Source organism: Gastrolobium bilobum, unplaced genomic scaffold (genome assembly GCF_033153095.1).
Source record: "Gastrolobium bilobum isolate Gb01-03AN ecotype WA unplaced genomic scaffold, APGP_CSIRO_Gbil_v1 utg14792, whole genome shotgun sequence".
In the NCBI taxonomy this organism is placed as follows: Eukaryota; Viridiplantae; Streptophyta; class Magnoliopsida; order Fabales; family Fabaceae; genus Gastrolobium; species Gastrolobium bilobum.
This window is the reverse complement of record NW_026900099.1, coordinates 83,312-109,668: the sequence shown is the minus strand read 5'-3', so window position 1 is coordinate 109,668 and position 26,357 is coordinate 83,312. Positions and strand designations below refer to the sequence as shown.

The 26,357-nt window shown below is 32.7% G+C and overlaps 1 protein-coding gene across 1 annotated transcript; it reads right to left on the bottom strand.

Moving 5' to 3' along the window:
- Positions 1-21,035: 21,035 nt before the first annotated feature.
- LOC133295295 (protein GRAVITROPIC IN THE LIGHT 1-like) lies at positions 21,036-26,037 on the bottom strand. The gene is made up of 3 exons (XM_061494101.1): positions 25,842-26,037; positions 25,242-25,389; positions 21,036-22,918 (listed from the first exon to the last, which is right to left on the bottom strand). Exon 3 carries the CDS (start codon positions 22,916-22,918, stop codon positions 21,509-21,511), a length of 1,410 nt encoding a protein of 469 aa, XP_061350085.1. The 5' UTR covers positions 25,242-25,389; positions 25,842-26,037; the 3' UTR covers positions 21,036-21,508.
- Positions 26,038-26,357: the final 320 nt, after the last annotated feature.

The window sequence follows — 26,357 nt, the reverse complement described above, 5'->3', positions numbered from 1 at the left end:
AGAAAGAAGAAAAAGTGCAGGGAGTGGAGTGTGAAGCGAGAAAGCGCCTTGAAAAGGCGCCACAATTAGAAATCATGTTATTTTAAGACTTAAAAATAATAAAACAAAATAAAATAAAAATTAATTAATGAAAAAATATTTATCATTTAACTTTTTTAAGAACATAATTAGAGATAACAAAGTGAGCTCTGTGACCCGCCCCTTCATTTAACGGTCAAAAAGTGAGTTGGCCTGTCTTATCCCATTTTTTAGGATGGGTTGAAAAACTCACCTATCCATCCTATTTGGTGGAGGGAGTGGGTTGACCCGTTAACTCAAACCTATTTTACATTGATTTGTCCTGCCAAAAAATAATATAAAACTCAACCTTTCCTGCCTTGTTTAGCCGGCAGGACGGTCGGCATGCCGAGCTGAGCCCATTAGTTCAATTGAAATAAGAGAAAATTATATTTACAAATTTTTTGTTTATAAATTACTCTATATATGACCGATAACACACTCTTGAGTAGTGTATTACTGGTCAAAAATAATATAGGTCGTAAAAAAAAAATTATCAATATAACCCTACTTTTAAAATAATATATATATTAATTGATTTTTTAGGTTTTTTCTTTCGTAATACTCTTTTTAGAATGTAAATGCTAGTAAATATATAACAAAATTTGATTGTTTCATTTAAAATAATAGGAAGTTTTGTTATTTAAATTGATAAATATATTTCTCTTAATTAATATGTTTTATTCTATCATTAATTAGTATAAAAATTTTAATGTATAAATAAAAAAATTATTAAAGCGATCATGAATAAAGTGATCAAGTTTTCTATGATTAACATTCCTTGCTTAGATTTTTTTTCTTCTTCTATGAGTTGCATTATTTATTATAGAGTAAATACTATTTTTGGTCTTTAGCAAATTTTATAATACCCGCTTTAGTCCTTAGCAAATAAAAAGGTCCATCGTAGTCCCTAAAAAATTCAAAATGGTTCAATTTTAATCTTTTTAGGGACTAATATGGGTCTTTTTTGAATTTGTGAGGGACCACAATTTTAACTAAATGAGTCCATTTTAAATTTCTTAGAAATCATGATGGGCCTCTTTATTTGCTAGAGACTAAAACAGGTATCGTAAAATTTACTGAGAATCAAGAAGGATATTTACTCTGTATTATATGTTGTCATTTTCTTATGATTTAGCACGGTCCAGTAAATTATAAACAAAAGTCACTTTCACGCGTGTTACAAAAAAGTGTCAAATTTATGATGACAGGTCATGTTAGTTTTAAGTACTATGCTTGTAAGCCTAAACAAACGAGAAGAGACATTTTAAATTATTAAGGGCTAGTGTTCATATTGTTAATGTATTGTATACAATTAATTATTTTAAAGGGTTAGTTTTAATTTTGATGTTATGTCAATGTTTTTCTCATGCTATGTGAGATAGTATTATCTCATGTAGAGATATAATTGGGTGGGTCCCACGGTTAAAAGAAAAAGAAAAAGAAAAAAAATACTGACTCGGATTGCGATGTGTCTGTGACATGAGATAAAAATTTTTATGTAACTTGAGAAAAATATTTCTCTATGTTATTATCTAAATGTTTTGTATTTGTATTTAGTAGCATATTGCCGCATTATTTAATGATTTTGATATTTCATGTAATTAATATAGTCAAATTCATTGAATAATGTGTCAAGATATATATTTTAATGGTAAATGTAAAATATTTTTTAAGGGTTATCTTTATCTCATTTTACATGAGATAAACAATTTTCTTACACACACAAAAAGGGGTTGGGTCCAACCACTCTTTTTTCTCTTTCCTCTTACCTGTGGGTCTCACTTATACTTTTATTTTTACAACATGAGATAATTTTTTTCCTACAACATAAGAAAAATATATCAAGTTTTAGAACAGTGATATGATTGTTTGTTTGTGATGTGGATTTGCCTTTTTTATTAGGAAAATATGTTCTTATATTGCATGACATAATTTTATCTTATGTAACACATAAAAAATAAACGAGACTCATTTTTTTCCTTAGTGGATTTCATCCATTTTTTTTGTGTTGCATGAGTCTCATGTTTTCCCATTTTATTATATGTGAAAAATTTAGTTATTTTATTAATATTGTGAAGTATTTTATAATTATTATTAATATAAATAATATGATTATAATGTTTCATTTCGCTTGTAGCTAATTATAAGGTTCACAATTAATCTTTTATGATTTACTAACGTAGCCATTGATACAATGACAATTATGTGATTTACTAACCTAATGTTTTGTTATCCAACTTTAATTGTCATTTATAGATTAAAATGAAATTCAAAATAGAACTCAATTGTTAGTGTTAGTGAGCTTAACTTTGTACCGCATATAAGGTAAAAGGGAAAAAAGTTTTCGATGTTACTTTAGATAACTTTATCTAATGTTCATCGAAACGACGTCGTTTTGAGGTTGAAAAAGTAAAAAATTAGAGTGATAAAGACTATTGTAACCCTGAAATAAATTAAAATTACAAAAATACCATGATTTTCGTCCCAAAACGACATCGTTTTGACGAACATTAGATAAAGTTATCTAAAGTAACATAAGAAAAAACAAACCCAAGGTAAAATATGCCATTATAAAGATGCTCTGAAAGACCGTAGTATAGACTAAAACTCTTGAGGGAGTCAATGTTTGTATATCTCAAAGGTGATTGAGAAACGAGAATGTGTAATAGACAAAATGATTTGATATTTTGACATAATAACAACTCATAAATGCAATGGATGTAAGGTACCCCTTCAATGGGTAAATTATGTATGTGTATGTGTGTGTGATATATATATATATATATATATATATATATATATATATAACCCCCAAGGGTAGCTCAGTTGGCAGCTGAGCTCCCAAGGGATTGTTTGGTGCAGGGATCAAACCCTGCCTCAAGCAGTTTCTTGGAAAATCTTTGGGGGCCAGAGGATAAGCCAAAAAAATCTTCGGTTGGGGGATTAGTCTCGTCCTTTCTCCGGTTGCGAAGCTTAGTGCACCCACTGTTACAATGAGGGGCTAGCCCAAACGGGCCGTACCCCGAGGGCATGGTGCCCGGAGAAGGTTGAATGGGGATACCTCCTGGCAATGTACCCAAAAAAAAAAAATATTCCTTAATGATGAAAGATAATGTGAGCTATAATCGTTTTATCTATGACCTCACTATTGTGAGTGGTGTAGAGCACCACTAAGTCTATGATGGTGAGTTGTATTGTGATGACACCAAATTCTGACAATATATGTGTTTATATATGTGTGTGGGGTTTTCGTTTGTCATGTTACAGGAAAAGGAGGAGATTCTTGCTGAGACAAGATTTTGTGAGGCTCTCATTAAAAAAAACTGAAGCACGAAAATGAACTATCTATAACATGACAAAGTCACATTCCTGCAACATAACATTTATAAAACTATATATATATATATATATATATATATATATATATATATATATATATGACAAAGTCACATTCCTGCAACATAACATTTATAAAACTATATATATATATATATATATATATATATATATATATATATATATATATATATATATATATATATATTCCAAAAGGACTAAATCGTGATACAATAATTGGCTACAATAGCAAAGATACCATTAACAACTCTAGAACATACTAACAAGATGAGACAGTATAAGACATTGCACACATAAAGAACGACTCAATACAGTAGAATCAACTCCATCTGATAAAAGAAAACCCTACAACCAACTCCCTCAACAAAGAAACGAACATATCTTCATTGAGTTCCCTTTTCCCAAATACTTGTGTTAATTATTTTCTCCTCCCCCACTATTCCATGTTTCCCCACTTATAACTAACTTCTCAGCACTTCAGCACCATTTTCTCCACTTTCTTCTTCTCCATTCAACACATTCCACGTGGCAACTTTACTAACAAACTCCTTTTTTGTCTGTTCCCCTAATTCCTTTAAATTTCGATATGCTCCTATTCCATTGGTATGCTACTGTTGGGCTTGATCTGCTCCTATTCCATTGAGTTACTACTGTTGGACCTTATTCTTCTTTATTTTTTTGCGTCTATAAACCAATAGTGGCCCATCACTACTTCCCTCGCTGAGATTCACCTTGTCCCCAAGGTGAAAAGATGGAAACAACTCTTGCAACTCCAAATCCTCCCAAGATTTGGCCATCACCTTAGGTTGTCATTCCCTATTCAAGCTTCTCAAAACTTTAGTTACCAATTGAAAATTATTGTATGAAGCTACTAATGCATCCAAATGAGTAACAATGTGAGTAAATCTCTTTTGCATATACTTTGAATAGTTCACCATTATTCATTTCAAATAATTCAAATTCTTTAGTTAATCCAAGAATTTTAGAAACTTTAACTTCACTAGTACCTTCATGTGTTACTTCAAGTACATCCCATATTTCTTTTGCGGTTTTGCAAGAAGCTACACGTAAATATTCATCTCTACCTAATGCATTGATAATCAAATTTCTAGCCTTAACATTCCATTTTGCTTCTTTAATTTCTTCATCCGAAAATTCCTTCACTTTCTTTGGAACATCATTGTTTCTTTCATCCTTTTTGGTAGGAATTTGATATCCCTCATCAACAATGTTCCAAAATTCTTAAATCAATAGACTCAAGAAAAATTTGCATCCGACTTTTCCAATAAGCATAATCGGTGCCATTAAAGAAAGGAGATATTGTGGTTGAAGTTCACTCAAGAGGCATATCATTGTTCAAATAGGTCATCCCTACTCTTGAAGCGGTTAAGCTTTTTATACAAGATTCCAAGCTCTGATACCACTTGTTGGACAAGTGGCCTCAAACTCCAGAGAGGGGGGGGGGTGAATTGAGTTTTAAAAATATTTTCGCAAAATGCCTCATTTTCTTTCTTGAGAACGAATTTCTTGAGTTAATATGATTTTGACACAAGCAAAGCTTAAAGAATAGAAATTAATACAAGCAAATAATATGCAAAGTGTAACTTTAAATATACTCAAGTATTCTAACAATGCTTATGTAAAGAGATAAATAGTTAGAGAGATTGAAAACACGATATATCCTAGTTCGGTCACCACCACTGTGACCTACGTCCATATTGAAGCCGCTCATTCAACTTTCCACTAAATGATCAAGCTTCAAGGGTACTTGATAAACCACTACAACCTTCAAGAATTTTGGTTCTTGAAACCCTTACACTTTCACTCACTTTCTTAGGCTATGAGTAACCTTTTCACTAGGGTCTCACTACCCTCAACTCAAACAAACAGAATGAGAGTGTTTAGAAATGAGTTTGTACTCTTGAAGTACAGATTATACAAGTTGAAGCTTATGGGTATTGATCAATGAAACAAGAACGAAGCTCAAAGGAGTTTTATGATCAATATGAGTAAGAACAAGTAATGAATGTATTTGATTGAATGAGAATAATCAAGAATGATAGCAAAATCAATGGAACAGTAATTCTAGGTGTTCTGAATCGTAATAAATGAGTTTATATAGGTGTTGGTACGAAACTAGTCGTTTATAGCCGTTGGAATGCTTACTACCGAATAGGTATTTGAATACTTCATCAAGTATTCGTATACTTTTCTTAAGGTATTCAAATACTTTGATCACAGCATAAGTATTCGAATAAAGTCAAGAAAGTATTCGAATACTTTCTTGACAGAACATAAATATTCCAGGTTTATGAGTTGTAAAGCATGCCTACTTGCCTCTAATCACTTTTAATGTAATTCCTTGACTTGTTGAAAATGTTTTGAGGTTACGAAATATGTCAAGGGTCTTTTTCATAAAGCTTTCAAGTGATTAATGTCATGGATAATGCATGCATAAAGTTAAATATCCTTTGAGCTCATTTAAGCATCATTAATCAATTACCTTTACATTTAGATCTAAGCTCTCAAGGATATGCTGCAATCTTGATCTTTGATCTTGATCATGTGTGTTGAATGATTGCTCTTGTTGTCTTGTTAAATTGCTTCCTTGGACTTTTTGATTGTAGCAAGTTGTATTATCTTTGAAGTCGCTTCTAAGCTTGTTTGTTATCATCAAAAGTCTTATATAAATGAACTCTTCATTTTAAGTGCATTGGTTTCACAGTTGGATCTGAGGTATACTTTATCCCCCACTTCATAAGTGACTTCTCTTCTACTTGATCTGCCTGAGCTTTCATTCTCTCTTGGGCCTTACAGAGATTAAATTTTAATTTAGCGAAAACAACATCTCTAGCCTGCATCCACTGGTCCATTGTTGCTGCCTTCTTATAAAACTAAGTAATAGGCGGAGGATCCTGCCTATATAACGTGTGAAAGGGAGTCATCTGTATAGACTTATTATATGTGTTGTTAAACCAGAATTCGACCCAAAGGATCCATTTAGCCCAACTCTTAGGGTGACCACTCGCAAAACACCTCAAATATGTCTCCAATGTGCAGTTCACCACTTCTGTTTGTCCATCTATTTATGGGTGATATGTCGAACTGAATTTCATCTTGGTGTCCGAAAATTTGAATAGTTCTCCCTAAAATTTGCTAGTAAACACCCAATCCCTATCCGAAACAATGGATTTTGGGAACTAATGCTCTGATACCAAATTGATTAAACCAGGAAAATAACATTGAAATTGATATCAAGAATAAACCAGATACAGATTAATAGACAATTACAATAGAAAGAACAAGAGAAAAAACTCCACTCCAAGACAACAACCTAGCCTTGAGAGCTTCCATATTTCCTCTCCTTATTCCCAAATTACAAATATCAATCAGCATAAATAAACTTCACCCTAAACATCTATATATAACTAATTCCTAATTAATGGGCTTGGATACTTTACTAAAGGCCCATCAATACTCCCATTTCAAAATTCCACTTGGTTCCCATTGCTTAAAGCATATAGACCAAGTTACACACATGTGTATCACTTTTAGTTGATCCACTGATTCTGACCTATGTGGCCTTTTTTTCTACGCCTATGACTATTTTCGGCACTATTTCAGATTTAATCATCTTAAGTTTTGGTCCTTGGTCCAACAAACTTGTTGAAGTTATCTTGATGGGTTTGATACAACCCTTTTTTTCTTCTTCTAACACACATTTCTTTTGGGCTAGGCCCATTAGGTCAAGAAATTAACCCAACTTTTGTAAGGCCAATTCTGCTTTTCCTTTTCTCTTCCCCTCTACATCTTCAACGCCAGATTCCATTCTCTTTGTCCTTCTTCGATTTCTTCTATTCTTTTCTTCTTGTGCGATCTCTTTTGCATCTTCTACTTCTTCCGCTTTTGTATCTTCTTCTTTTCATCTACTTCCATCGTCATTTTTTTCCGCTTCTGCTTCATCATCTTCAGCAAACTTCGTCTTCTTCTATACCTTGTTCTCTGCACCTTCTTTTTCTTCTCCTTTTTCTGCACCTTTCACTTATGCATCTTCTTCTTTTTGTTCCAGTGTTGTTATAACTCTGATACTAATTGATACGAACCTTAGGAGAACCTCTCCCCAAAAGCTAGTTCAAGAGGTAGGAGAGCCTAAAATCTATATAAACCCCATATTCGTCACCCATATAACCGATGTGTGACTTCAAGTCTCATACCTTTTAGTAGGATCGTAATATTTCACCATGCTCCGCAGCCCCGACGCCTACGCGAACCGGCTTTACGCTTGTCTTTTACTAGCCCTGGGCGAACACTGCAATGTCAGCATCACTATATGTGCCGCTCGATTGCAACCAGAAGACATAGTGAAATGCTCTGATACCAATTGATGGCACCAAATTCAGACAATATATGTGTTTATATATATATATATATATATATATATATATATATATGGAGAAGTATATTGTAACAACCAAGTTTTGTTACTACCATGTTACTACCAATCAATCTCACCGTTAGATCGATTATGTTGATCCAACGGTTATATTTATTTCCATCTTTCTATTGTTGTGATTCCCCATATTTAAAGTGAAAGCATTAAATATGAGAAATCATAACCATACAAAGGTGGAAATAAATATAAAGTATTAAATTTGGAAAATCATGACCATACAAAGATGGAAATAAATATTACCGTTGGATCAACATAATCGATCTAACAATGAGATTGATTGGTAGTAACTTGGTAGTAACACAACTTGGTTGTTACAATATCCTTCCCCTATATATATATATATATATATATATATATATTCCAAAAAGACCAAGTTATAATATAGTAATTGACTATAAGATCTAAGACATCATTAACAACTCCAAAAACATACTAATAAGATGAGACAATATAAGACACTGTACACTTAAAGAACGACTCAATACAATAGAATCAACTCCATCTGATAAAAAAAACCCACAACTATCTCCCTCAACAAAGAAACATACTTATCTTCATTGAGTTCCCTTTCCCAAATACCTATCTTAATTATTTTCTCCTCCCCCACTATTATGTATTTCCCCACTTATAATTGACTTCTCAACACTTCAGCACCATTTTCTCCAATTTTCTCTTCTCCATTCAACGCATCCCACGTGGAAACTTTACTAAGAAACTCTTTTTTTGTCTGTTCCCCTAATTCCCTTAAATTTTGATCTGCTCCTATTCCATTGGGCTGCTGCTATTGGGCCTGATCTGCTCATATTCCACTGAGTTGTTGTTGTTAGGTGTGATTCTTCTTTATTCTTTTGCGTCTATAAACCAATAGTGGCCCATCATATTGAGAGTGATAGATCCTCTAATATCTGGTTGTATGATTCTCACTTTAAGAATGGGGAAAATGCCTCTTAAATGAATCTCTCAGTGCTTTGGGCTATGAGGTCCGTGCAAAATAAGAGCAATCAAAGTTACCAAAAGTTGGTACTTCTCTATACAATAAAGAAGCCATTCGAGCAGCAAAAGTTTAGGGTTCACCATAAGAATCACAGTGTGTATAGCTAACAACATGCAATTCTCATCTTCATATGCATTTTATAAAGTTACCGAAAGTTGTAATGGTCAGTGTCGTGTACCTAACATTGAATCACTACTCAAATACCTTGTACGAGATTCCCAAGAATTCTGTCCTAGTCTTTTTGTTCCATGTAATGATCCATAACTTTCAGATAAATTCAAAATTCAAATCTATCTTTTCTAACATAAAGTAAAGCTCATGTAAATTGGTATGAAGCACCAAATGGTTATTATATATCGACTTACATTCGAGAAGAAAAATAAATATATAAAAGGGATTCGAGTAAGATAATGTTACTCGGATGGAAATTCCCAATGAAATGCACGCTTAGAACAAGTAACCTCTATAATAAGGGAAAAAGTTTTGTTAGAGAGAGATAAAATCATTAATGTACCCCTACCCAACACCTTAAGATTTTGGGTTGAAGTAGTTCTTTATATTAATAATTTTATATGTCTCTAACACATCCCCTCTCGCAAGAGAGCTTTGAGCTTGAAGCTTGGATATTGTACATGTTTATTTTTTTTTAATTCTACCTTGTACTTACTTAATTCCATTACAAAGCGGGGGCTATAAGAATCGAACTCACGACCTCGTGGTCATCGACCATGTAAAACAACCATCTCATCTAGAAGCTTAAGCTTAAAAGTGAAGACTCATAAATGATTTTTATATTATATCCTTCTAACGAGTTTAAAGATGATTGCAACAACTTGCTACATTCCGAAGAAAGTAATTTTTTTGCCTCAAGGAAATGATGCCCACTTTCTTTGTTTAGATAAACAAACAATAGAAATGCATGAGAGCTCATGATAAACTGTGTCAAAGCTGTATATAATCCACCATAACCCTGAAGAAGAACGAAATGTATTAATCCCAAAGAGGTATTGAAAATTGTTTACAATTCTTGCTCGTAATAGAATCAAGTTAATTTGATATTATTCTATCCTTTTCTATTCTAGACATTGACCATTTAGAATGCTATATAGAATCTTTTGACAAACAAAAGCAAACTGAGCATGGTTCAGTCTATGCATACTGCTTTTTGCTAGTGTTTTTACATGTATATCAACCCATGAACATGACAACACTAGCATTTGTTGGAAATGAAATTCGAGGGTAAGTGGAAGTCTTATTGTTTATAAATAAATGAGTATCATATAAGTGGAATATATCTAAAACTCTGTTGTCTTAAAGTTTTGAGTTCAGATATGATGTCAATTTGCTTATTATGATTTATCATTTGACTCATGAATAAAAAATTCTCTCGAAAGGATTTTGACCTCGCCCATAAGAGGCCTCGAAGTGAGATGAATAGACAAACCCAATTGAAAAAAAAAATGATTTTGGGAAAGTATAAGGTCTTTTTGAATTTTATTTTCAAAAATAATTTTAATTTTTATTTAAAAAAAAACTTGTTTGATAATATCTTTTTGTAAAAGTAATTCTACAATTATATCTGTTTTATAGTTTTTAAAATCAAATTTAAACTACATATTTAAGTAATTTTTATTATGTATTTTAACTTTTGACTTTCAAAACAAAGGAAACACAAAAAAATACTTATTTTATTAATTACTTTACAAAATGATTTTAAGAAAATAAATAGAACATAATCAAAAAAAGGCCCATTGTGAACACCAAATTTTATTCCAAATATTTAAAAAGGGCAAAAAAATAAAATAAAAATCAAAAAAGAAAAAAATTATGAACACATATTTTTGTCCTTCAATAAGGAAAAAAAGGAAGAGAGCAATCAAATAGATGGAAAAGGGAAGGAGGACCATTTCGGAAAAATAACAGTTTTGAGTAGGACCTGTTCCAGCCGCGATATCTCTTTCATCCACCATCCGATCTAGCTGAAATTTTTTTAGCAAGATCTTGACTCATTGTCCTTCATATCGACATATGGATTTCTAGATTTGATGTCTATATCATTCCCATGAAATTCAAAATCGAAACAGTTCTCCTGGACGTTTCTATGACAAGTAGTGATTCTGTGAGGGCCATTTATCCCAAATGAACCGTTGGATCATCCTCAAATTTTGTCAGTGTGTTCCTCTCATGCAATACTACAATCTGACCGGACGGATTTCTGAACTAAGTTTTCTGGTGTGAGATATAAATGTCGAAAGAGGGCTATTCGTTTTTGAGACCACCATAATGTTTCGGGTAGCAGTTTTCAGAGAGCTATTTCTCTCAATTGAACCGATGGATCATCATCAAAGTTGGTAGGCATATTATACTTCAATATGACCGTACCGATTTTCAAGCTAAGCCCTCTGGTGTGAGATATGGTTGTTCAAATTCATTAAAAAAAAGCTTTCCTAAGAAGTCTCATATTGCCCACTTCTCGTTCCTTCCTTCTATATAAAGAGCTCATTCCCCTTCCTTCCCACACACACTTGGAGAGAACCAAACAAAAAAACACAAAAAGACTATTCCAAAAGTTAAAAAAGACACTTGGGCTTTATATTAAAGTTTGTGTCATAGTAATATTTTTTAAAGATACTTCGGCTTAAGATTAAAACCAAGCTAGTGTCATAGTAAAAATTTTATTTTTGAGTAGAATTAGGGGGTTTGTTAATTTAGTCGTGACAACTTATTAACTTAGTTATCTGTGAGGATTAATTTAGCCACGATGGCTTGTTAACCTCATAGTACATTTTTGGGCATCGAGCTTTTTGAGTTGAGGCTGTTTTCTATAACTTGGCTCTGTACACCAAGTTTTGTCGTCTTTGAGGTAAGTCTGCTTACCTTCTCCTTTAGTTAATAATTGTCTATTTTTTTTTTTGGAGTTACCCAACCCTAATTATCTCTTTGAGACGAGTTGGCTCCCTCCGGTATTCCCACGAGCTTCGACTCTTTGAGCCGGCTATGAGACTAATCCGGAGTGCGGGGGAACAGTGATGGCTAAAGGTTCAGCCCCCTCCCCAAGAATGCATTCAGCGGGAATCGAACACATATCCAACCCCACTAACTCAGTGCCAAGTTACCAACTGAGCTGCACCCATTGGGTAATAATTGTCTATTTTTGTATGACTTTGCATGCTCTTTATTTGCTTTATTAGTTTGTAATTGTCTATTTTTATGCTCTTTATTTTTTTTATAATTGTCTATTTTTTTGCATGCCTTTTTTATTTTCTTTATCTGTTTTATTAGAAATTTTCTTATAATTGTTTATTACTTTTGTATGTTTTTGTGCTCTTTATTTGTTTTACTAGAAATTTTCTTATGTAGTTTAGAAACTCAATTAGGGATTAATTCTGTCGAGATGGCTTGTTAATCTCATAGTTTTTTGGACATTTTGGTTGTGACAGCTTGATAACCCAAGCTAGTTTTAAATTATTATTTTATATTATTTTATTTATTTTTCCTAATTAAGGATTAATTTAGCCATGACGGTTTATTAATCTCGTAGTATTTTTCGGGTTATTTTAATTGTGACAACTTGATAATCCGAAGCTTTTAAAATGAATTTCTTTAAAAAATTAAAAGCAACTAATACATAAATATTTTTTAAGAACGACGTAGCTTTGAATTCCTCACTGCACCAGAGGATACGTCGAAGCGAAACTCTTTCCGTCAAGCTAAAATAAAATTTATTTATTTTTTTAATAAAGGATTAGCTGAGTTGAGATAGCTTGTTAATCCTGCAATTTTCATTTCAGATTATTTTAGTTGTGACAACTTGGTAATCTGAAACTTCTAAATTCAAAATTAAAATAATCAGCACGCAAACAAAAAGAACGACACAGCTTTGAATTCCTCACTGCACTGGAGAATACGTCGGAGCGAAACTTTTTCCATCAAGCTAAAATAAAATTTTAATATTTTAGTCTTCCTTCTTCTTAAATAATCATATTTATTTTAAGGGATAAAACAGATATTTTTAAAAGCTATTAATAATTCGCACAATTAATTTAAGGTAACAGTTTTTAAACGGATGTGTCACGGGTAGAGTAGGATTAAGTTTCCACCTTTCCTGTGCATAATTAGACTCCCGAACCTTGATTAAAAATTTTAAAATACCAATTTGCAACAAAAAGGTTTCCAATTTTTTAAAAGAAAAAAAATTGGTGGCGACTCCATTATTTTAATTTTTAATTTCGAGTCGTTACACTCATAATTTATGTATCTCTTCCTTGTGTTGGGTGAGTTGTGTTATGTGACTGCATCAGAAAATTTATGGTGATAAAATAAACAAAAGGGATCGATAAGTAACAATAACTACGAGAGTTGATCTAGTGGCTAATAAAATGCACTTCCTACCTCGATTACTTAAACAACTAAGTCTCAGTTGATACAAGCATGCATATCGCATTACCATTTTAAAGTTTTGATAGGTACACATACCTGATACACAACAGGATAGCAGTCTTGCTAATGTATGCTCAACTTTTCCCAATTGTAGGCAAATTCCCTTATATGATATACAAGTCTTACCATTAAAGTAACAAATGAATAATACAACTCATTCATCACTTTTTAGTTGCTTGTGGCTTTTATTTTTTATTTTTATTTTTCTGTCTTCACCTTAACAAAAAAAACAATCATTCAAGAAGAAATTCTATAACTATTAAAGTTCCGCTGTTTGGGTGATGGAAATTGGTTTTGTTTCTCTCAATGTAGTATCTCAATGTAACAGTAATTTATGAAGATATATATATATATATATATATATATATATATATATATATATATATATATATATATATATATAGGAGTTTGATTTTCTCATGTTGAATGAGATTTCAATTCTCATGTTGTAAAGATAAAAAGTATGTGGGACCCATGTGTTAGAAAAAATTATATGTAGGACCCATGTCAGCACGGAAATCGAAGGGTGTGTAGGAAAATTTTAATTCTCATGTTGAATGAGAATTATAAAACCCATATATATATATGGGGAAAACTAATATTATGTAACATGATATAAATTTTTTTACCTACTCACCCATTGGTTTCTGCACCAGCATATTTTGTTTTTTATTTTTATTATATGTATGGGACCCACATGATTTTTGTTTGAGTAGGAAAAATATTTTAGATTATGTTACATGATAGTAGGTTTACCCTATATATATATATATATATATATATAGGGGTTTACATTCATCATTTAACATGACACAAAAAAGTTTACTACACACACAACATCTTGTGGGGCCCACACTTTTTGAAGCAAAAAAAAATTCCGGCACGCAAAATGAATCTCTATAACATTACACAATCACTTTTCTTACGACATAACTCTTATAAAACTCATATATATATATATATATATATATATATATATATATATATATATATATATATATATATATGAATTCAGCGATGAGTCATCGTGAATAATATCTTAGGCGAAGGCTAAGAATTAAGAAAAATGTGTTGAGCATGGTAGACCAACAGCTCAGCTCCAGAGATGATGTGTAAAAAATGTCTCTTCAGTGACTAACCATTTTGCCCTTATGGGCCCCATTATGTATGAGGCAAACACACTCACATGATGCATGAGGTATGAAGTGTGTTGTGCAAGGGAATGAGATCATTTACTGTTAGAGAATAATATAAATCATTAAAAAGGTTCTCACCCAATACTTTAAGGTTTTGGGTTGAAGTGGTTCTTTACATGGTATCAAAGTTAAGTGGCCACAAGGTCACGAGTTCGATATTCACCGTCCCTCACTTGTGAAATTAAATAAATATAAGGTAAACCAAAAACCGGACCTGTGCAATAATCCGCGCTTCAAGTCCAAAGGGTTCTTATGTAAGAGGGTGTATTAGAGAATAATATAAACCATTAAAAAAGCCTTTACCCAACACCTTAAAATTTTGAAAATTTTGAGTTGAAGTTATTCTTTAAAAAGGGTTTTAAGTTGAAGTAATTCTATGATGGTCTAAAAATCTCATTCTAAAAATGCAGGGATGTAAGTATATAACTCCTATTAGTCCTATATGGTCTTAATATCCTGCCTAACGAATTAGGCTTATGTAGCGGTCCAGAACAAAAGTCATCAATAATGTCAATTTCGCATTTCAAAAGTGCCGCTGACCTTAATCACTTCACTGGATATCAAAACTTCTGGCCCCTACCATGAACTAAAAGAGCTCTCAATAATTTCTTCCATCAAAGCATTGAGGTAGTACTATTAATTTAGCCACCTATTGTTTCAAGTCAAAGGAAGTTGACATGTATAATTCATTCACGAAACCAATATGCATTAGTGTCATCGATGGCTCTGTGAGAATAGGTCCACTATGGAATGTCAAAGTGGAGACCATAATATGAATTGTTAGCCAATGAATTACGAAAGAATGCACTCTCATATGAGATCAAAATGTAAAATGCCTTGTGATGAAGAATATTCAACTTTATAAGCAACTCCAAGGAGATTGGAGCCAACAAGCAAGAACAATGAATGTCTTAATATCACCATGTACCTAACCCAACATCTACAGGGAATTCTAGGACACTTAACATTCTTAATTTCTTATAGTACCATGAACCCTTTTATTCCTTATACAAATTTCAACCATGTACACTCAATTGGCCTAATAGCTTAATCCTCACGTCTCTATCTCTTCCACCCTTGTCATGTTTTATTTGTTCTTGTGCCTCTCTCACTCATAACATAACACAAGAAACATAAGAGAAGATTCAAATATTATAAATAGCACCATATGCCATTCTCTCTTTCAGCATATATCAAAAAAACACATTAGTACCTTACCCTCTTCTTTACACAAACACATTACTACATGGCTCGCTTGAATTCTGTTCTAGTCATCACTCTTCTTGTTTTGGTATACTGTTCCTCATTCTTATATGCTCGAAAGATTCTCAAAATGGAGACACAAGAGGTGCGCTCTTTGCAGGGGACCCTACCTTCAAGTGTGGCTACTAGTTATCACATGAGTGGCAGGGCAAGGTTCCTTGTTGGATCTGTTCCCAGCCCTGGTGCTGGACATTATTGATATCTTAATCTTATTGATACCCAAAAATGACACACACACAAAAAAGGTCATGTTTGTTCTCAACTATAAAGTTCTGACATTCGCCTTCTTCCTCTCTATATTACATTTTAATGATATTGAGTTACAATTTCCCATGTATTAAATAAGTATAATAATATTTTCACTATTGTAAGAGTTTTCAGTGATCTTGTTTCCTTAGTACTAGTCAATATTAGGTAATCGAAGTGTCATTATTCCTATGCATCTAATGAAGGTATGCTTTTCTGTATGGATTGAAAGCCCATCTCTTTCTTTGTTATTGTTATGATGCCTTACACGCATAAAACAAATTACTAGTTTAGTAATAGGATAATAATGAATTTTGATCTTCTCATGTTTTGAGTAAAAATACATAAAAAGAAATACTATTGTTCTGGTCATCTCATATTTGTAGGCTCAATCAGTGGGGTCCAATATCAAAGCTCATATCTAGAATTTTTTTGATGGCATCCATAAAAAGTCATGGAAGCTCATTATTGGGTCATTCCCCCTTTTTTTGCATTGCTGCCCCTGCTCATTAGGCAGAGGGTTCAGCATGCCTAGCCTGGAAAGGCTAGGCAAGCCAGGTGACAGCCCTATGCTTTCTCTCTCCCACACTTGAGAGAGACTTTCTCTTTTTAAATACTCCCCTCACACATAGAAGGGAAGATCTTCCATCTTGACTACTCATCTTCTTCTCTACTCATTTTCACCTTCACACACTCCCCCTTGATATACGTACATGGAAAGCTTTAAGAGAGCCTTAGTTTATATCGTGGCTGCTTGGAGTACTCTTAGATCAACGTAATATACCCGCCAAGGGTATATCTATGAACCATCAGCGGTTCAACTATTATTATTTGTATATGGTCCGTTAAACTTGCTTTTGCATCATCTCTCTTATATCATGAGAAGAAACATTAGAGAATCTAGGTATTAGATAACATTTTATATTTCACCTATCATCCACTTTTAATCTTATTAAAAGATTTAAATTATACCATCTACGTGCAAACTATCAATTTTATTTTCTAGGGATATATTATTCTGCCTACTCTTATTTTGCTTACTTCTCTTAATATCGTTAGATTACAATCTCATCCAATGATGGAGATCTGCAGAATAAAATAAACATTTTCCCCTTTCTTCCCCCCACTGTCGCGCACGCTCTTTCTCTCTATCGATTTGCGTCATTTACAACATGAATTTATATTTGAATCAAATCCATGCAATGATTAATGGAATGATAGTTGTGCTGGATGAGTATAATTTTCAAAATTTCTTGAATCTGATAAAATTGAACATGGCAGAAATCACAAAATTACAAAAAAAAAAAAACGAAAACCACGAATAACCCTTCATTTGAATTAATCCACGACTACCGTAACATTTTTACTTTGCTGTTGAAATTTGAAAGGAATCAACTTATCTTCTTCTTATTTTGTTTTTTACCTTGAAGTTGGGAAAAGATATGTTTTACATCCAACAACAGGCCTACCTGGTTCCATAACATAGGGCATCTGGGTTTATTTCTTCTTGACACCACATTTCAATTTTTTATGTAAATGCTCATAACAATGGCTGGGTTGCATGAATTGAAAAAAAAGCTTACACTTTTTTTATGCTGAAGCGCCATTGAAGAAAGAGAAAGAGGAGGAGAGAGAAAGAGCGTGAGCGACAGTGAGGAGAAAGAAAAAGGAAAATGATTTATTTTATTATGCAAATCTCCACCGTTAGATGAGATTGTAATCTAATGATATTGAAAGTGGTAGGCAAAGATAGATAAAATAAAAATAAGCAAAATAGCCTATCCCTATTTTCTAACGAGTGAAATTTTTTTTTGTGTGTGGTGAAGATCTGTCCAAGCTAGCTTGTATACACATCGATTGACCTATCTTTACATTGGATCATGTAATTGTTATATTCCATCACTAAATTAATCTCTTCTGGCATAACTGAAACATATTTTAATACTTTAAACTGAGTCTATCTTGGCCCATTTGTTTCAACCAACCTATTCTATTAAGTCGGGCCTATTTTGGCACTTCAAATTTCGCCCAAACAAATCCACTTAATCTTATATTGGCAAAAATGTAGCTTAACACGCTTTTATAGATGCTTGAAATGTAATTCATTAGAGACAGATAATATAAAATTATTAATGTATTTTTTATTTCTTCACTTAATAGTTTAATTTTTTGGATGAATTAATTCTTGTATGAGGTGTATATTAGAAAAAATATAATATAAAGTAAATAATGTAATCTTCACCTAATTTGTATTTTTATCTTCTTTTTTCCTTATAAGAAGAAACTTAATTAAACATATTTTTACAAAAGCTTTTATTATAACAAGACTTTTTTGTTATAATAAATAAAATAAAAAAGCTAAAAGCTCTCTAGAGAAACTTTTTTTAAGACATATATTAACTTTATAGGGTTCTCATATTTATTTTTAATTTCACCCTTATTTTAAATTTGTATTTACCAATTTTACTTTTATAATCTATTATAATAACAAATTATTTCATCTTCCGTCCATCAAAACCATCATAATAGCTTTATATAATCAACAAACACCTTTTTATCTTTATTTTTTAAGTTTTTCTTTTAACTTTAGTTTAAAAATAACTTTTAACTTAAAAAAATTGCCAAACAAGGTATAAGTCTTTATGCTAATCCACTCTTGTTGAATATAGGATTCATGTAAAAATGTGAGTTTTATTGTCCAGAGTGTTTGTACATTTCCTTTAAATGACAGGTTGTACTTATATTAAGAGGCAAAAAGAGAATCTAATGTTAATAACATGTGATGAGGGCCTCCACAAATTGTCACACCCTTGCATCTTATTTTTTTCATTAATAATTAAATATAAAAGGGTAAGTGTAGTCATCTCAATATCTCATGAAGAAATATTCGAACCAATTTAAGCAAAGAAAGAGAATATACGCTGAATGGAAGCCTCCATGTATAAGTATGACTAAAGAAAGAAAAAGAAGGAATGGAAGCTTCCATAATATGTTGATTAGAAAACTCATTTGCCAAATAACTGCAAACCCATAATAACGATACCACAAAAGACGTGTATAGTGGTGATAAGATTAACACCACAAAATTAATATCATAATAAGTTTTTAACTGGTCCAGTTTTAAAAAATCCATTAAGCCCATGTGCTAGAGCCCTTTACCTTCTTCTTTTTTTAAGTAGATAAGCCCTTTAATTTTTATATGGTCAAAAATCTAAATCTATCATTCCTCTTCTCCCTAATTTATTATTATCAATCAGATGGTCATTATTTTTTCTTTTTGGGAATAGATATAAAATAGCTGAATTTTTTAACTAAGAATATGGGAAAGGAAAGTCGAACCACCAACGAGGAGGGAGACCCATGAACCAATAGTATTGTGTGTGCAAGTATAATTAAAATTGTCATTATGCAGACAACATAACAAGGAGAGCCAATTATGATCCTCAAAAAAAGAACCCATCACATATTTCCAGAAACCATAAGGCCCATTGGTACGAGATCATCTTCTGTACATCTGTAGTAGGTACATCTGTCATTCAACAAGTGACACTTGGATAAAAAAAATATATTTCTCTTTTTTTCATACAAACATGATAATCATTTTTCATTTTTTATTGGATAGATGTACTGAATGAATAGTACAACTGTAATACCATAGATATTTCTCATTGGTACATTGAATTGATTGCCACCATCATCAATAATTGTCTCAATTGTACAAGTGGCTCCATTCAACTGCAAATAATCTCACTTGTGTTTTTTTTTTTATTATTAAACTCAAAATAAATACCTAGACATACAATTATACTCAATCATAAACTTGAAAAACTATAATTACCTTAGAAAAATTTTAACCTATAAAGTATGTCGATGTAACAGTGATCAAGTGAGAAAAAAATATTAGCCTAAGCTCAACAATAAAATCATCGTGTATAATCTAAGGCAAACACTAAGAATTAGAAAGAGGTGCGAGACTCTGGTAGTTATAGTCAAAATTGTAGAAGAGTGATATTTATAGGAATAAAAACCTTGTAAACCCACTAGTGAATAAGATGGAGTGCCCTCGGGAGAAGATAATAGAAGAGTATTTATCGAGAAAACAACTTATAGCTGGTTTTGGCCTTTGCCACATGGACTAAACATTGTGAAAGGTAGGATTAGCAAAATCGACCCGGCTGGGCTGGCTCGCTGTTAGACAAGTTGATGTGCGGGACGGATTAATGTAAAATATATTTAGGCCAGTGGGTTAACCCGTCTTGCCCACCAAACAAGACTAGGTGAATCATTTTTTACTGGATTGATGTCGAGTGAAATAGACCACTTTGCCACCTCTAATGAAATGAAAGGAGCAAAAGAAATGACCCACAATTATTTTCCGAGAAAAAAGATGGCATCTTTCCAAGATTTTAAAGACATGACTAGCCCCAAAGATCTAATATGGTCCTTTCCACTTTCCACTTCTTCCATGTGAGCCACATCACAATATGCTCAATTACTTGCATTAGCAGATATCTGTAACGTTTGGAAACATTACATGAAGATGCATACCATCAAGAATCACATCCTCCTTTATGGGACAAGAAAGGTTAGCAAATATTGTCTTCAAATGTATGTCCCTTCCCCACAGACCTCGTTCACGTGGGGCCCAAATTAGCTTTCAATATATTCACAAACCCAATGTGTCCCGCACATTAACAACAGTCCCTATGAATTAGTTCACTCCATTAAATGATATTCATATCTACAAGGGCAAAATTGGCATTTGAATTTTTTTTATTTTTGTTTTTCTTGAGGTTTAACCACTAGAGACAGCATTCCGTAAGAGGAATGACGAATAACAATACCTCTTCTGTCAAATCATAGTTTAGGGGCATCCACAGCTACAAGTAGCAATAAAAAAAAGATACATTTTCTTACATTGTAGAAAAAAAACTATCTCATGTTATAAAAATAAAAATATAAGTAGAATCCACAGATAAGATAAGAGAAAAAAAAAAGTGGTAAAACCCAACTCCTTTTTGTGTGTAGGAGAGTTGTTTATCTCATATAAAATGAGATAAATATAACCCATAAAAAAAAAAAAAAGAGAAATTGGGCAGAACAAAGATTATAATATAATGTTCCCCCCCATATATTATTATGTACATATTATATCATGCAATGTCTAAAGATGCATTACAGCTAGACAATCTCTGTCACTGGCCTGATATCAACAAAATTTGGGGGCATGTCTTACATAAATTTGCATAAATTAAAAAAGATTCTAAACAAAAAGGTTGTTCCCAATGCAACGGTCCACAACCTTTTTCTTTTCAAAATGGACAAGATACCCCCATTGAACCTAGCCAGAGATCAAGTCCCCACAAACACAATCAGCTACCATGCATCACAGCAAGGGCCATGTCCTTTCCCTTCTTCCAAAAAGTTCAATTAAGAAAAAAGAATGCCTTACAGTTCAATAACTTGTGATATGGGGTCAGTGCCTGACCACAAAAGTTGTCACCTTTCCTTTGTGGAAGTGAAATTTTTTACCATGGTTTGGTGTGGTGAGAGGTACACTTGGCACTGTATAACAGTTTTACCAATCCTAAACCCTGGAACTACTGTGAAAGCCACTTGTGGATCTGATTCCACTGTCTGGTCTGAATAGAGGAGCATTTCATCATTCACGCTTTCCATGTACACATCAGAGAATCTACATCCTTTCCCCACTTGAAAGATTGAAGCTTGAGGCTCAAAAGAGAAGGCTAAGCAATGTAAGAGCCATACCCTCTTAGCCATCTCAGCAAATGATGTGAAGAAGGCAGTGTCTGGAAACTCTCCAGCATTCAAAAGGTTCCTCTGGCTCAGGTTACCAAAGAATGATGCTTCCATCTTGGGATGAACAAGTCTCAAGTACTTGATCCTGCAAAACTTTGCAAATGATGATCTTGGCTTCTCAGCAAGAAATTCCTTTGCTTTCATGGATTTAAGCTCATTGAACCTCCCAAAGAACCACTGTTGTTGCTTGTTTCTATCTGGAAGAGACTCATTTGGAAGGGAGAAATTAGGGAAGTGGAAAGAATCAAACATCTCCCTACAAAGAAAGGACTCAATTGTAAAACACTTGTGGTCTTCTGTCCAGTAAACCACATTCTGCTCAATAGCATCAATTGCAGCATCAATATCCCAATCTGAAGATCTCATTTCATCCACAATCAACTTCACAAAGTTCCGAATGGACCTAACCGTGTGGCGAAGAACAGTGATAAAATGGCTAGGACTTAATCCTGATATATGAAGATTATCAAGTACAGATAACGCCCCACTTTGATTTAATCTCTTCTCTATTGACTTGTTCTGCCTGTTAGCTTCCTCTAGCTTCTCCCTAAGAAACATAATCTCGGAATCCTTAAGCCGCACCTGTGATTCTAACTTCTTCACCGTAATTTCATATGTTTTGTTAACACTCTTCAGCTCCTTTGATTCAGCTGCAAGAATTGCTGTCTCTGGTGAAGGATCAAATTGTTTCTTCAAGTAACATTGCTTTAGTTCAGACAAGTTCTTCAACTCAGACACTAGCAATTGATCAGCAGCTTCAATTCCATCAGGGTCAAAAGGTGACTGAGCATACTGTAGCTGAGCATATGAAGCTTTAACAGTTGAAATGCTAGCAAACAGTTTTGCAAGGAGAGCTTCTGTGGCCACTCTTTCCTGAAGCTCTTCATCATCATCTGTGTTGAAAGACTCAGACCAATTTAATGTAGTCTTATCCATGTTCCCTTCATCTTTGAGATTTGCATCAGATATAACATTCTTCAACCCATCAACTGATGCAATTCCAATTAGTGCTCTAAGATGAAGAACCTTGGCAAAACTGCGAGCCAACTTCTTACTTGGGGTCACTGCTGATGGCTTCATTGATTCCATCTGCATAAGTGTTCCCAATAATTGCAAATGAAGATGAGAATTGTGATATGTATTCCAGTGGCAATACATTCAAAAGGATTCACAAGACCAATAAAGTTTTAAGATGATGGTGATCATGATGAGAATGTTGAGGTGAAAATTATTTGTTTAAAGAAAAGTAAAATGCTTTAACACATAGATCGATGCCTTTAGTAAAGGAAGGAATTTTTCTTTTTGTTCTTCATATAAAACACAACTTACAGGAATAAAAAGAATAGAAACTGAAGTACAAGATCTAAAGATACAATAAAAAGTTCAAAGTTGTAGTTTATCCACGTAATACTAAGCATCTTTGTCCAAGATGGCACTTAGCAATTTAATACATGATTCTTAAAAAATGAAAACTAAGGGACTTATATAACAATCAAAGGCAAAAAAGAAGATTCACTTAATACATCACCCTAAAATTGTGTACGTCCACTTTCCTAGTAAAATACAATGTTTTATACCATGAAAAAGCAAAAACTGTAAACCTTGATTTAATTTAACACCATCTCCCAACAAGAAAACAAGGTCATCATTTCTACATACTTTATTATGATTTGACAAGTTGATCAGGCCTTGTTTAGTTTCCTTCAAGGAGCGTATGCAATAGGTCCATAAGTGAATTAATCATATCTTCTTTTGTAATATGTAATCGGTCAATTAGTTTCTTTGACATGAATTATTATGTAAGCAATAATGATTAAAGACAGTCACCATCAACACTGATTCTATTCCCTTCCCATGTTTTACAAAGGAGTGGTGAAATCCAATCATAAATTCAGGTAAACCACAACTTTTGTATGGCAATTATTAGATATTCCAAAATCATATTTGAATTACGACTCTCATATATATATATATATATATATATATATATATATATAATGGCCTGATTAATAAACCTTAGGATTCCTTGAGTTCTGCATATCCAATATCTACAAGATCTAGCTTTACAGTAAGATAGTACTTGGCCAATCAAAGTGAATATCTGACATGGAAATCCTAACTTTATTATCATGACAAATGGAAAATGTTTCACAAGGGGTTATGTGTCAAACATCAAGAAGGAAAAGGAAAAAAAAAAAAAAAGTTAATGTAACAATTGAGTTATAATTTCCCATTTAACTAGGAACCTATAAAAGTTATTTTCCGTGAACAATTAACATAACCTAAAATAACACAGCACTTAGAAAATTTATCACCCAACAGTACATAATTCATAAATATTATATATTCCATGGAACAAATAAAGACATGGTTTAGACGAATAGACGTTGAGATGATTGTACTTGTTAATAATACTAATAATTTATGTTTCCCGTGACTAAAATCATGTCCTCTGAGCACTTGTACTGTCTACAACTGTGCCATAATGGTAAAATATAAAGAATATACAAAATTACAAAAAATCATTCAAACATTATTATTTTTTAACTTTCATTGACTGTTTTCCACCCACATTATTCTTAATATAAAATAAACTGTAACGTTTCTTAGAGATACATTCCCATATGGTTCTCAAAAAAAAAAAAAAAAAAAAAACAAAGTAAAGCCGTGCAAGGTGTTAGAAAAATAAATTCGACAAAGATATAAAAAAATAATTATATTAATAATTGTAAAAAAAAAAAAGTCCATGAGGTACGTTAGTAACTCTAGAAAAACTATGAAGTAAAACAAATGTTTCATGCACATTAATACTGACAGAAACTTCCACACAGAGAAAGAGAAAAAGAAAAGCAAAATTGACTGGTTGTGAATAACTGAATATATGATAACTCTACAGTAAAATCTCATTAAAACATTCGGTACAAAAAAACATTATCGTTATATAAAAAATAAAAAGAAAAAGAAATAGAAATCATAAATTAGTAAGGAAAATCTTTTCTGAAAAGATAAAGTTACTGTTACACATAACATCTTTCCAAGCGGTAATGTCATTTCAACATCCATTATGACAGACGTTCACATGCCTATTATCAGAAAAGTCAAAATCATACTATATCAGATTCTTTTTATACTTTCATAAAAATCCACATTTTACCATAAAGTAAGTTGATACCTCAAAAACCAAAATTTCCAATTTTGCAAACACCAAACTCCTACACATATTATTACAACACTCAAAAGTCATAAATGTTGCCAGAAAAAAATGCATTAACATTGGAACAGCCGATATAAACAAGAAACAACTGCATAAATGATGCATATCCTTATGCATTACTTTCTCACATTCACCAAAAAAAAAAAAACCATTATATTTAATCATCACAATAATGACTCAGTCAGGAATTAAACATACCGTGAGAAATATCCCGAGAAATTGAGGGGTATACGAAGGTGTCAACTACTTCTTCTCATTGTGAAACGTAAATCTCAAGAAAACAGTCAGAAGAATTAAATATGATTATACGTTATTCTCCAACTCCAAGTGCTACCCTGAAACACCACTGCAACCAAACACCGAAGCAACGAAGAAACCATCATCCATCAAGATCAAATACACAAAAATCAATAGAAAGAAAATAAAAAATAAAAAATAAAAAGAAAAGACTTTTCTCCAAACACAAACAACAACACCACACCCGAAAGATGACCAAAACAATGAGCACCACTACCAACAACAACAACAACCCACAGAAACTACCAACATGAAAAACCACAAAAGAAGCATCATCATCAAAAACGCTTCCCTAACGAGCACTACAACCCCAACAAAAAAAAACCTTAAAGTTGAAAACTTTTCCCTCAGAAGACAACAAAAACACCCACTTTCACCCTCAAACCGGAAGCAAAACCCAAAAAAATCACTGACTCAGTTTCATATAAACTAGTATATGGTAAAACCAAATAAAAAATGGAAAAAAAATAAAAAGGGTAATGATGTTTTTCAAAACTTAACCTCAATACTGAAATAGTTCCTAGAATGAATGGAAAACCAAGCACTGTGGTGTGTGTATATTCCAAGCTCTTCAATGCTGTGCTTTTTCTCTGAGCTTTGAAAACAAAACAAAAAACTTCAGTTTTTGCTCTGTGGAGAATAGACTAATGGGGTTTTTACCCTTTGGCAGATACAGAAATACCACAGCTGGAGGACAGAGAAATTTCTAGAGAGAGAAAGTTCAATGGAAATGGAAAGAGAGAGAGAGAGAAAATCAGAGTCAGAACTGAGAGCGAAGCAGAGCACGAAGAAAAAACAGAGCAGGAGAGATAAATTATTTGAAATGACGAAAAAGGACACTACTCAAAAACTGTCCTTGCTTTGCGAATTTAAAACGTCACCAATTGTTACTTTTATGCCCTTATGATTACTTTATATTACGTATCCGTTGCGTTTCGAAGCCATGGATATTTCTATTTTGTAGAGGGTGTTATTGGAATTTACTCAGATCTCCGATCTAACGTAAGTACTTCCAGA

Coding starts and splice junctions, on each gene's coding strand:
- LOC133295295 (XM_061494101.1), bottom strand. CDS start 22,918: ATGGAATCAATGAAGCCATCAGCAGTGACCCCAAGTAAGAAGTTGGCT.